Source organism: Myotis yumanensis, unplaced genomic scaffold, assembly GCF_028538775.1.
Source record: "Myotis yumanensis isolate MYYU_CA2020_CCGP unplaced genomic scaffold, mMyoYum1.0.hap1 SCAF_4, whole genome shotgun sequence".
Taxonomy (NCBI): domain Eukaryota; kingdom Metazoa; phylum Chordata; class Mammalia; order Chiroptera; family Vespertilionidae; genus Myotis; species Myotis yumanensis.
The window spans coordinates 110,101,303-110,114,892 of NW_027223755.1; the positions used below are offsets into that span (position 1 = coordinate 110,101,303).

Sequence of the window (13,590 nt, forward strand, 5' to 3'; positions counted from 1 at the left end):
TTGAAGTTTGTGGTACAGGTATTTTCCTGGCTTTAACGTAGATGAAATGGTGTGTTTCTTTTGGTGGTTAATTTTGCTATCAGGAAGGCCCCCTCCCCCCGCCCCCCCCCCCCCCCCAAAAAAAAAGAAAGAAAAAAAAAGAAAAAAGTAATGTGCTCTTTAATCAATCATCTTTCCTGGAAGGCCAAGGTGCTGCTACTTTTTCTTTTCTTTTTTTTCTTTTTAACATTTTTATTGATTTCAGAGAGGAAGGGATAAGGAGAGAGAGAGATAGAGACATCAGTGATGAGAGAGAATCATTGATTGTCTGGTTGCCTCCTGCACATTCCCTACTGGGGATCAAGCCCACAACCCAGGCATGTGCCCTGACCAGGAATCCAGCCATGACATCTTGGTTCACAGGTCAATGCTCAACCATACCAGCCGGGTAAAGTGCTTCTTTACCTAGCAGTTTTTAAAGGGAGAGCTCTGATAAATTTGTACATCCCCAACACATACCCTTTTCTATTTGTCTCCCAGAGTGACAATCTCTGTAATAGACATGCCTACTTTGTTTTATACAACCAGTTGATAAGTTGAATCAACTTTCTGTGGCATAATTTTACATGTAATAGAAAGATGCATTTATTTATGCCATCTTATGAAAAGAATAAGCATTTTAAGGCAAATAGTAATTTCCTCACCCATAGATTCCTCCTCATTAAAGCAGTATCTACAGTATTGGCAGGTTTCCAGAGTTTAGCTGGATTGTCTCTGCAGTGGTTGCTATTACAGATTTTCCTTCTTAGCAGTTTATTGGGTTTCCTAGAGATGAAGGGGAGCAAAGCAGATATAAAAGGTGGGTCAGCTCAGGTTTTTTTCTTCTTTTTAATTGACTCCTAAGACTGTGGCATCTATGCTTTGGCCAGAAGGGGGCAGTGTTGCTGCACATTGAGGGCCAGCAGGGACCAGCCTTCCGTTTTCCTGCGGTCATCCTGGAAGCAAGGGCTTTGTGTAGTCATTTCCTCTCTAGGAAACATGTCAGGAATTACTTGACGTTAGACCCATAACTTGACTCTTAGAGCCCTTTGCTATGTGTGGAATGCTGATGTTTACCACGTTATTTACTTATTCCTTAAGCCACCAAATCTGGGGGTTGAGTTTGCATTTTTTTTTATGGTTCCCATGTGGTATCACAGTAAGAATTTTCAAAGGGCTGACTAACTGGTAACTCTTACTTCAACATATTAATAATGTGAGGCACAGGGAATATCCAGATGAGTCAGGTAAGGTTTCTGCCCGTCAGGACAGCTTGGGCGAGGGTGAGGCCCAGAGAGACAGTGCACAGATAGTTACAAGACAGAATGTGAAAGCCGCCGAGGCCAGGACCAAGGAGAGGACGAAGGAAAATGGCGGACGCTTTTATGCAGGAGCTAGTATCTGCGCAGAACCCTGAAAGAGATGGATTTAAAAACATCTGAAAATATTTCTTATTATAAATGTAATGCGTATAGAGGTTATTGGAAATTTGAAAAATAGAGAAAAGAAGATTGAGCAGTAGACGCACCATAGAGATGACTGTTAGTGTTTTCTTCCAGTTTCCCCCCTTTGTATACATATATCTTTCAAGGAATGTATATATATTGAGTATATGCATTTTTATTTTTTTTGCCCCCAGTTAGCAATATAGTATGAGTATTTTCTCCTGAGTGTAAGATTTTGATAGATGAGGAGAAGCATTTGGCAGAGGGAACAACATGTGTGAATGGTACAGAAGTAGGAAAACGGTCTGTTTTGGGGAATAATAATTAAACCGATTTTTGTGGAGTGACTGTTGGGAAATGGTCATTGATGAGGCTGGAAAGGAAGGTTGGGGACAGCATGTTTTGCTTGAGCAGATGAAGGAGCTTCTGTTCAGGGAATATTCATCGCTGTTAGCAGTTTATTAGTAAGTCTCCTGAGGAGTCTGGCTGAGAGGAAGCAGTGCTGACTGGAGATTGGACAGACCTAGCTTTAAATCTCTGGCTGCTGCATATGAACAGTGAGACCACAGTTCCCTCAGTCACACGAGTGGAATACGACTGTGCCGTTCTTGGGGGGGATTAAGGGAGACAGCAGGAGCTGCCCAGGGGAGACATTCAGGGATCATTCATTCCTCTGGGACCTCCTGTTTGGAGACTGTGGCTCTTAGAGTGGCCCAAAGGGGACAGTTTCTACGAGGCTAGTGAGGAACGCTTGGAGATTCTGCTTGAATGAGACTTGCAGCATTTCTAAAAGGCCTGCAGCTCAGCAGATTTAGCTAAACTACAGATTGGAAGTGCAGACCCACAAATGAGTTAATTGGCTTTGCTTTTTCTTGAGTTCAGCTAAATCCCCCCCACCCCCCCTCGTCAGCTACAATGTTGGAAAAGTTAAATCATACTGAAGGTCTTATAGGGGGAAAATAGCTTCTCTTCCTCTACCTCCTCATGCCCCACTTCCAGTCCCAGGAGACCACCACTTTTGATTTCTAGAGCTCTAGTTTTCTGGTATTTCCCTTTGCATTTTTGCATAATAAATGTATTACTTTATTTCTTCATATAAGATCTATTGACCCCATTGTTATAGCTAAGGATTTAGCTCTCATAGCTCTCCTCTCCCCCTTACCCATTCTCCTCCTATATCATCATTTTATTTATTTATTTAATTTAAAAAAATATATTTTTATTGCCCTGGCTGGTTTGGCTCAGTGGATAGAGCATCAGCCTGCAGACTGAAGGGTCCCAGGTTCGATTCCGGGTCAGGGCACATGCCCGGGTTGCGGGCTCACTTCCCAGTAGGGGGCGAGCAGGAGGCAGCCCATCAATGATTCTCTCTCATTGTTGATATTTGTATCTCTCTCTCCCTCTCCCTTCCTCTCTGAAATTTTTGTACGCCCCATACTGGGGATCGAGCCCTGACCAGGGATCAAACCGTGACCTCCTGATTCATAGATCAATGCTCAACCACTGAGCCATGCCAGCGGGGCTATACCATCATTTTAAATCGAATTGAATAGTATTTATATTATCACAATTTTATAAATAGTTCCTTTATTTTTAACTCTTTTTCTGTTCAGCTTCATGTTTATCCTGAAGTGTCTGATTGCCTTTTTATTCTTTCTCTTCCTTCTTACCATCCATAGTTCTTAATTTTTTCCAAACACTATATCTTGGGAGTAAGGCATTCTTCTGAGTTTCCCCTTGTCCCAGAGACTTCCCTTCTGAAGCTCTCTCTTCGCTGGTCTGGACCAGCACAGCTCCTGGAATTCTTTGCTAGGTCTGAGATTAAAATCTTGTGCCTGTCAGTTGTCATTATGGACAAGTCATAGGTGTTAGAGGATGTCTCAGGAACCTTGGCCCTTCTGGTTGTGTGATCTTGACTAGCTTATTTATTCTGTTGGCAGTTTCTCCACCTTCTTGACTCGAGGGTTGCATGAAGTTAGTGAGGTTATGTAAAGGGGAAGCTTTGGAAGAAGTCCTGTGAATGTGCAAGTGGGCCCGGTAGCTTGTCCACAGCGAGTTTCTGTTCCTGTGACCTACTCGGCAGAGCTGTCTTGGACATTATCCTCACTTCTCTTTATATTTACTCACACACTCAAGCACATGCTCTGTTTGTCCAGGGCAGAGGAACAGCGAGCAGGGGAGAAGGGTGAAGGGCGGTTCTCTCAGGCACATGCCTCAGGCCGGTTCCTGCGGGCTGTAGCTGGGAGCAAACAGGGTGATGTGCAGACTGATACAGTGGAGGAAGTACTTTAGGGAGCCGTTTCAGAGCATTTTTTTCTGTATATTTATTTCATTTAACAGGTAATTCTGATATCTCTCCTACATGCAGGGCACTCTGAGAAGTACTTACGTTGAAATAGAATGTGAAATCATATGTGAAAGCAGCATAAATAAATTTTGGGGACTCTTATTTTTTACTTTACTTTTTTAAAAAAATATATTTTTTATTGATTTCAGAAAGGAAGGGAAAGGGAGAGAGAAGTATAAAGATCAATGATGAGAGAGAATCACTGATTGGCTGCCTCCTGCATGTCCCCTACTGGGGATCAAGCCTACAGCTTGGGCTTGTGCCCTGACTGGGAATTGAACTGGCGACCTCTTGGTGCATGGGAAGAGGCTCAACCAACTGAGCTGCACTGGCCAGGGCCCACAATGAATCTTGATGGCATTTAATGGACAGTCTTTTGCACCTCTGATCAATTACTTTAATCAGGAGGATTTGACGACCTGGCTGGCCAGACCCTGCAGCCATTTATAGAGTCAGCTTCACTAGGAACATTTAAATGGAAAATGGGAGAATGAGAGGCAGATGCATGGCTCCTCAGAGAAGAACCTGAGTTCTTTTAGCAGAAAAGGGGCAGTAGAGGCAGTAGAGGTGGGGCTGCAAAAATAAGTTCACTTTAAGACCCCACAGTACCAGTAGGTGGCTCTGCACCAGCAGGTGCCCAGCAGTTATTCTGAATTGAATTAGAGGCATTTGCAGGAGCCTAGAGTCCTTATGATCGCCAGTGTAGATTTCCTATTTCTGTTGTTTGAACAGGAACTTCCCCCAGTTTTACAAATGTGTCTGTTTAATTTAAATGCACTAGTCTTGAAAAACTTGAATTCCTCTATAAGGGCTGAAGATCCATGTATTATTACTTTTAAGTTTCACAGTGGTTTACTAAATGGGTTTGTTATATAGCCCAATTTTGCTTTATTACTAGTTTTAAGAAATAATAAATTCTGCTGTGTTGGGTAGAGATTGTAAAGTTGTGATTATATTTAGACTAGTAAACACTAAAAGTTTTTTCTAAAAACATTCTGTGAATATACACCAAAATGTTGCCAGTGTTTAACAGAGTGTGTAGGATTAGAGGCAGTTTTTTCTTCTCCTGTTTTGTCTCCCACATGAACATGCTGTAATACTGCTGACATAAGCTAGGTGCTGTTGTCCTCAAGCCAGTCCTGAGCTGTATCGCCTAAGGTCCTGTTCCTTGGGGCCCCTTCCAGTTGCCAACGCTGTTCGCTCTGCAGTTGTGCTTCCCTGTACTCAGAAGTGATGCACTTTAAATCTGGTGACAGAGAATCTGGGTGACAGAGGACTGATGGTGCTATTTTTTAGGTGCCTATGCTGTGCCCGGTGATGCCTAACATCTAACCTTCACAACGACCCTGTTGTAAATGGTTTAGGCTAACTGGGACACACAGCTTTACCCCATGCTTGGCACGTATGCAAATGAGCAGTTGGCCATAAATGGTAGTTTCTGTAAAAAGGTTATGTCTACACCTTAGCCAGATGAGTTAAGTTCCCACAACTCAAGACCGAAGCCCTTACACCCTTTAAGGCCATAGCCCATTTCTCTGTCCCTTCTCTACCACCGTCCACACCACGACTAACAGCCTGCATCTCACTGACCACCAAGGAAAGAGGAGAGCTGGAACTTGAAGGGCAGGCACAGGAAATGTGCGGGGCACAGGGAGCAGAGCCTGCAAGGTCCCTGGCTTCTCCCTGGCATGTCAGCCACAGCTTAAGGACTGGGTCGTCACAACCCCTCCAACTCTCCCCCACAACAACCCCTCCAAAAAACCCGCCCTGGCAGCTCAGTGCTGTACTGTGGCCCGAAGACCTGGGAGGGAGCAGTTATTCGCAAGCACAGGCTCTGGTGCTGCAGCCTGACCCCAGCGTCGCTGTGCAGCGCGGCTCAAAGGCAGTGCGTTTACTAGTACTGCCTACCATGGACTATGCTGGCCCCTAGAAACAGTGAAATAAGACAGGAGGGGTCCCAGTCCCGTGGAGCTTATATTTCTTTCTTTTTTTAAATCCTCACCCGAGGATATTTTTCCATTGAGTTTTAGAGAGAGTGGAAGAGAGAGGGAAAGACAGAGAGGTGTCATGTGAGTATTAGGTGGGGCCGTGTAGGTTGGGGCTGGAGGAGCGGTGGTGCTCACGTGGGCGAGCAGTTGACTTGCAAGCTGCCGATGCTCTTTGGGCTGCAGTGTTCTCCGGGCACGGGCTTGGTTGACGGTTGTTTTAGATCCCGTTGAGGCTGATATGTTATGATTGAGCCTCGGAGCCAGGCAGGCGAGTTGCTTAAAGCACAGAATTGTCGGGGGCTCTCACCCTTCCTCGCACAACTCTGAGCGGCAGTTCCTTCAGTTTTATAGCCTAAGCCCTACCCGTGATTCTAACTCTTTTTTCTAGTCCCATGTAATGATTACTTGGCCGATGTATAGTCTTAGCTATATTAATGGTGCTTATTGATGCATTATTCTGAACAAGCATGTCCCATTGAGACATGTTCTGCCCCAACTTTCCTATGTGTCACATTTATGATCTCCACGCGTGAGTTACGCCATTGCCTAGGTAGGAATTGCTGAATACTAGCTCATGTGTCCATCCACATTTATTTTGGTAAATTCTTTCTCTGGCTGCAACAGAAAACCTGATAACAGCATTTGCACGTTTTATGTTCTCCTTTAGAGCAATCCAAAGTGTTTGTGAAGGTGTTTACTGAAATTGACCGGATGCCCCAACTCCTTGCGTACTACTACAAGTGTCACAAGGTGAGGAGCTGTGCGGGGTCATGCTTGTGGAATCCTAGTTTTCCTGCTCACAGGTAAAAATTGCCTCCTGCTCTGACCTTTGTCTTTTCATTAGCCAGCAGGGGGTGCTCTGGGTCCAGCCTGGGGATTCAGTCAATTGCCAGTTGGAAAATGAATCAGTTTTGGTCTCATATTTATTTACAGCTGGATTTCATTTATAGACTGAAAAGTTGTTTTTTTTTCCTCTAAGAGAGATTAAGCTTTATTATGCCCTCAGCCAGCCATGAGAATTTCATGTATTTCTTAGGGTGGTTGAAGTCAGGTTCCTGAAAAACTTGACAGTGTCCTGGGCTAACCTGATTTCTTTCAGGTCCGATGCTCATGTGTCATTTAGGCAGTAGTGTTAGAACTTGATGCTAAACACACCCCCCTTCTGAGGTCCCGTCAGAAGGGTGGAGGCCTGCTGAGGGAAGCACATTGGCCTGCTTTGGGAGCAAGATAAAAGGAGAAAGGATCACTTAGAGGGAACAGATTCAGTTTGGATTGATGATCAGAGCAGGTAACGCTAAGTGGCTTTTCCTGTCTTCTTTGGAAGTGCACGACCATCAGTGGGGCCGTGGTTGCTCAGGAGAGGAGGCAGCAGTGCATGGCTTGCCATGGCAGGGGGACAGGGCGGTTTAGCGGGCAGCATGTGTTGGTGTACCCAGCGGGGCCCCTTTGTTCTGCCTGTGCAGGCGCAGCTTGTAGCAGCTTGGCAAGAGCTGTGCCAGAGCGACCTCCCCCTGGAGCGGCAGCTCACCGGACTCTACGACGTCTTACTCGGAGCTTGGCACACGCAAACCCAATGGGCTACGCAGGTAACAGCTCACTTGGGCTCTGGGGAGAACAAAGCCTTGGTGTCAGGAGACAGGCGTCTGCTCTGGGAGAGGCCTCTCAGCTGCAGTGCACCCCTGAAGAACCTCCCTGCTTGCTGCCGGCAGGGAGGGGGTTAAAGATAAGCTTACAATCCCAAGGCAGTAAAACCTCCCGATCTGTTAAAGCTCTTATCATCGTTCTTGTCTGTATCTTAAGTAGAATCTAATGTGGCCGTGCTCTTGTAGTTCACAGGGGAGCCTGGAATTCCTGAGGCCATTATCTTCTGATCAGAAAGCAGGCCGCTCTTGGTCAGGTGCTGTTTGTGAGAACAAGATCAAGATCATTTTATCTTAACTTTGGATAAAATTTTCCTGGGCTATAGTTAGTTTCTCTTGTTCTCACAATACCTTGCGAGTTAGCAGAAGAATGTGGTTTTACAGGCACCTTCTGACGGGTCAGCGGCAAGACTGGGCAACTTCTGTGAAGCGGAACCTTTTCATCATTTCTTTCCAAAAATTTCTAGCTGTAAAGGGTGTGAATTATTGTCCCCTTGTCTTTTTATTGATTGGTGGATTTTATTTATTTATTTTAGAGAGGAAAGAAGGGAGAGAGAGGTTGAGAGAGAGATTGATTTGCTCTTCCACTTAGTGATGCATTCATGGGTTGATTCTTGTATGTTCCCTGCCCTGGGATGGAACCACAATGTTGGCCCATCGGGATGATGCTCTAACAAACTGAGCTACCTTGTCTCAATGCCAGGAGGCCCTCTGGGTCTTCCTGTAGAAGGGAAAAGGCGACCTGACTTCTGAGTGACCACTGACTGGGTCTGTTTATGGTGTGACATGTAGTTTTTCAAACTTAGTTGTGAATCCCTCTTCAGATGTTTGTCAGTCATTTGCTGGAGCGAATTCAGCTGCAGTCGGAGAGAAGTCCTGCAGGGTCATGGCATGCAAGGTGGTGAAGCCACTCTTTTCCATCCTCATTTCTTCCTCCTTTAATCAACCTAAGTCAGACTAAAAAAGAAAACTGGAAAACAGCGTCCTGTAGCAGTTTCACAGTGTTTGTGAGCCCTTAGTTTTCACTGGCCCTGTCCACCAGTGCCCTTGCCTCTTCTGCTGATAGCACGAGGATGGAGACAGGCCTTGTCCATGTGTACAGATGTTCTTCACCATCTGAGAACAAGGATCTAGACTTCCCAGACTGTGTTCAGGCCTCATCCACAATTCTATATCCTCAGGTAAGGATTAACAACAAGAACAATAACAAAAAATACTTAAAAAAAATAAAAAAAAGCGTTTATGCTAGGTTGTACTTTGGGCCTGTGACCCATTTTCCTTTCAGGATATAAGCATGGGAGGTGGTTGTCCTCTTCTGAAGTTCAGTCTAGTGCAAAAGGCACCAAGGGTGCTGGGGTGACAGCGTCTCCTTCAGATATTTCCCCTCGTATTTTACTATGAAAACTTCCAACATATTAAAGCTGGAAATCATTGTACAGTGAGCACCCGTGTACCCACCTCCCAGGCCCCACAGTGAACATCTTATTGTGTTAGCTTTATCACAGGTCTAGGCATCTGTCCATGTGTCTGTCCTGTCATTGACCCATCTTATATTTTTTATTGATTTCAAAGTAAGTTGCAAACATCATTCACTTCAGAACATACATTTTTTCTTTAAATCTTTATTATTGAAAGTATTTCATATTCTCCTTTTTTCTTAAAAATATTTTTATTGATTTCAGAAAGGAAGGGAGAGGGAGAGAGAGATAGAAGCATCAATGATGAGAGAGAACTACTGATTGGATGCCTCCCACATGCCCCCCACTGGGGATCGAGCCCGTAACCCGCGCATGTGCCCCTGACCAGAATTGAACCCAGGACCCTTCAGTCTGCAGGCCAATACTGCATCCACTGAGCCAGACCAGCCAGGGCAGTCTCCTTTTCCCCCCCATTGACCCCTTTTATTTAGCTCACCCTCGCCCCCAGCCTCAGGCCTTCACCATCTTATTGTCTGTGCCCATGGGTTATGAATATATGCATACAAACAACATTCATATTTTTAACTAGAGTTTAACATTTGTTTATGTTTTTTTATAAAATTGGGAAATGCAATAATCTTAAATATGCCATTTGATTAGTTTTGACAAATGCATCTATCTGTGCAGCCTCATCCCTATTAAGATACAGAACATGAGACCATCACCTAGAAAGTTCCCTCATGCTCCCTCCTCGTCAGTCTGCACCACACCTGGGAAGGCATCCACTCTTCCGATGGTTTCAATCATAAATCAGTTTGCCTGTTTTAGAATTTGATATGAAGGAAGCCTTGCAGTGTGTGTCTTTTCGTAAGGCTTCTTTCAGTGCGGTTTTTGAGATTTATTCATGTGGTTGTGTGTATTAGTAGTTTGTTCCTTTAAAAAAATATATTTTTTTTTATTGATTTCAGAGAGGAAGGGAGAGAGGGAGAGAGAGATAGAAACATCAATAATGGAGAATCATTGATCGGCTGCCTCCTGCACACTCCCTAGTGGGGATCGACCCCGCCACTCAGCATATTCCTTTGACTGGAATTGAACCCGGGATCCTTCAGTCTGCAGGCCAACACTTTATCCACTGAGCCAAACCAGCTAGGGTACCACTTTAACCATTTTTAAGTGTACAGTTAAGTGGCATTAAGTATATTCACAATGTTTACTATCACCATTATTTCCAGAACTTTTTTTATCATCTCAAATGGGAACAGTGTACTCATTAAGCAATAACTCTCCTTTCCTCCCTCCCCCATCACCTGGTAACTACTAGTCTACTATTCCTGTAAATTTTCCTATTGTAGATACGTCATGTCAATGGAATCATACAATATTTGTTCCTTTGTCTGCCTTATTTCACTTAGCTTATTTTCAGGCATCATCCATTTTGTAACATATATCAGAATATCATCCTTTTTATGACTGAATAATATTCCATTGTATATGCATATGTACCACATTTTGTTTATCCATCCATCCGATGAGAGACACTTGAATTGCTTCTACCCATTGGCTATTGTAAACAATGCCGCTATGAACATTGGTGAACAAATACCTATTTGTGTTTCTGTTTTTTGTTTTTAAGTATTTTTTGTTGTTGTTCTTGTTGTTAATCCTTACCTGAGGATATTTTCCCATTGATTTTTAGAGAGAGTGGAAGGGAGTGGGAGAGACACAGAGAGAAACATTGATGTGAGAGAGACACACCAACTAGTGCCTCCCGCATGTGCCCCGACCAGGGCCGGGGATTGAGCCTGCAACTGAGGTATGTGCCCCTGACTAGAATTGAACCTGGGACCCCTCAGTCCACGGGCCGCTCTGTCCACTGAGCCAAACCCGCTAGGGCTGTGTCCCTGTTCTCAGTTCTTTTGCGTGTATACCTAGGACTGGAATTGTGGGGTCATACTGTAATTTTTTGACATTTGGGGAGCTGCCAACTGAATACCTTTTTTTATATTCCTACCAGCAATGCACAAGAGTTCTAATTTCTCCACATACTTGACAACACTTGTTTTTTTAAAAAATTTTTATGATAGCCATCCTAGTGGGTAATGTGGTATGTCATTTGTGTTAGCTTATTTGGAGATGTGTCTTTTTAAAAAAAAATATTTTTATTGATTTTAGAGAGAAAGGGGGAGAGAGAGAGAGATAGAAACATCAATGATGACAGAGTATCACTGACCAGCTGCCTTCTGCATGCCCCACACTGACGATTGAGCCTGCAATCTCTGTATGTGCCCTGACCGGGAATAGAAGAACTGTGACCTCCTGGTTCATAGGTTGACACTCAATCACTGAGCCATGCCAGCCGGGCTGGAGATATGTTTTTTAAAGTATTTTGCCCATTTTTGAGTTGGGTTGTTTGTTTGAATGTTATTGAATTGTGGGAGTTCCTTATATATACCCCTTATCAGATACATGATTTGAAAATATTTTTTCCCCATTCTGTGGGTTGTCATTTTATTCACTTGATAGTATCTTTTTAAAAATTTTTTTAGAGAGAGAGGAAAATGGAGAGAAGATAGAGAGAGAGAAAGAGAAACATTGATTTGTTGTTCCACCCACTTATGTATTCGCTGGTTGATTCTTGTATGTGCCCTGACCAGGGATCAAACCCACAGCCTTGGCATATCGGGAAGATATTCCAACCAACTGAGCAACCTGGCCAGGACTTGATAGTGTCTTTTGATCCACAAAATTTTAAAATTTTGATTTTGTACAATTTATTTTTTCTTTTGTTATCTATGCTTTTGATGTCATACTTAATAAACTATTGCTAAATCCAAGGACATAAGAATTTTTTCCTATGTTTTCTTTTATAGTTTAGCTCTTAATGTTATGAGTTGATTTTTTTTACAGTGTTAGATAAGACAAAATCGTTCATTTGCATATGGATATACAGTTTTCTGAGCACCATTTTTATTTATTTATTTTATTGATTTCAGAGAGGAAAGGAGAGAGATAGATAGTAACATCAATGATGAGAGAGAATCATTGATCGGCTGCCTCCTGCACACCCCCCCCCCCATAAGGGGGGATTGATTGAGCCCATAACCTGGGCATGTACCCTTGGCCAGAATCGAACATGGAATCCTTTAGTCTGCAGGCCGACGCTCTATCCACTGAGCAAAACCAGCTCGGGCTGAGCACCATTTGTTGATATGCTTGTCCTTTCCCCTATTGAATGGTTTTGGCACCTACTAGTATGTTAAACATAATTTGACCACTTATATGAAAGTTTATTTCTGGGCTCTCTATTCTACTCTATTGGTTTATATGTTTTTTCTTAAGCCAGCACTACACTGTTTTGATTATTGGAGCTTTGTAGTAAGTTTTGAAATTGGAAAGTAGGAGACTGCTAACGTTCTTTTTCAAGATTGTTTTGGCTGTTTGGCACCCCCTGAAATTCCATATGCATTTTAGGATGGGCTTTTCCTTTTCTCCATAAAATGTCATTGGGATTTTGAAGGAGTTGCATTGAATCTGTAGATCGCTTTGGTAGTTATTACCATCTTAACAATATTAAGCCTTCCGATTTATGAACATGGAATGTTTGCCATTTTGTTTGTGTGTTCTTTAATTTCTTTCAGCAGTGTTTTGTTGTTTTCGGTGTACAAGTCTTTCAGCTCCTTGATTGTGTTTATTTTTAAATATTTTATTCTTTTTGATGCTATTGTAAATGGAATTGTTTTCTTAATTTTCTTTTCAGATTGTTCACTGTTAGTGTATAGAAACACAATGGATTTTTTAAAAATTAAAATATTTTTATTAATTTTTGAGTATGATGTTAGCTGGAGTGTTTTCATAAATTGTCTTTATCATGTTATGGAAATTTCTTTCTATTACTAGTTTATTGAATTTTTATTATGCTTTTCCTGCATAAATTGAGATGATCATGTGTTTTCCCTTTATTCTGTAAATGTGCGACATTACATCGTGTATATTACATTTGTGTATATTGAACCATCCTTGCATTCTGGAGATGAGTTTCACTTGGTCGTGGTGTATAATCTTTTTAATGTGCTGCTGAATTTGGTTTACATGTATCTTGTTTAGGACTTTTGTATTCATAAGGGATATTAGTATATAATTTCCTTTTCTTTTAGTCTCTGTCTGACTTTGGTATCAGGGCGATGCTGGCCTCTTAGAGTGAGTTTATAAAGGTGTTCTGTATTAGTTTGCTAGGGCTCCTATAACAAAGCACCACAGATCAGGTGGTTTAGGTTTAAACAGCAGAAATTCATTTTCTCACAGCTCTGGAGGCTAGAAGTTTAAGATGAAGATCTCAGCAGGGTTGGTTTCTTTCTTCCTTTTAAAAATCTTTATTGTTGAAAGTATTACATATATACTGTCCCCCCCCACCCCCATTGACCCTTTCTAGCCCCGCCCCAGGCCATCACCATCCTATTGTCTGTGTCCATGGGTTATGCATATATGCATACAAGTTGTTTGGTTGGTCTCTTCCCACCCCCTGCCTTCTCTTTGAGATTCAACAGTCTGTTCCATGTTTCTAAGTCTCTGGATCTATTTTATTCAACAGTTTATTTTGTTCATTAGATTCCACGTATGAGTGAGATCATGCGATACTTGTCTTTCTCTGGCTGGTCTATTTCGCTTAGCATAATGCTCTCCAGGTCCCTCCATGCTGTCTCAAAGGGAGCTGGGTTGGTTTCTACTGAGGCC

At 42.8% G+C, this 13,590-nt stretch overlaps 1 protein-coding gene across 1 annotated transcript in view; it reads left to right on the plus strand.

Moving 5' to 3' along the window:
* Positions 1 to 13,590, plus strand: part of COG7 (component of oligomeric golgi complex 7) — a 63,471-nt gene that overhangs the window by 16,653 nt on the left and 33,228 nt on the right. The window contains exons 5-6 of the mRNA XM_070413679.1: positions 6,466 to 6,548; positions 7,262 to 7,384. Coding sequence (XP_070269780.1) covers positions 6,466 to 6,548; positions 7,262 to 7,384 — 206 coding nt within the window. The remainder of the gene's footprint in view (positions 1 to 6,465; positions 6,549 to 7,261; positions 7,385 to 13,590) is intronic.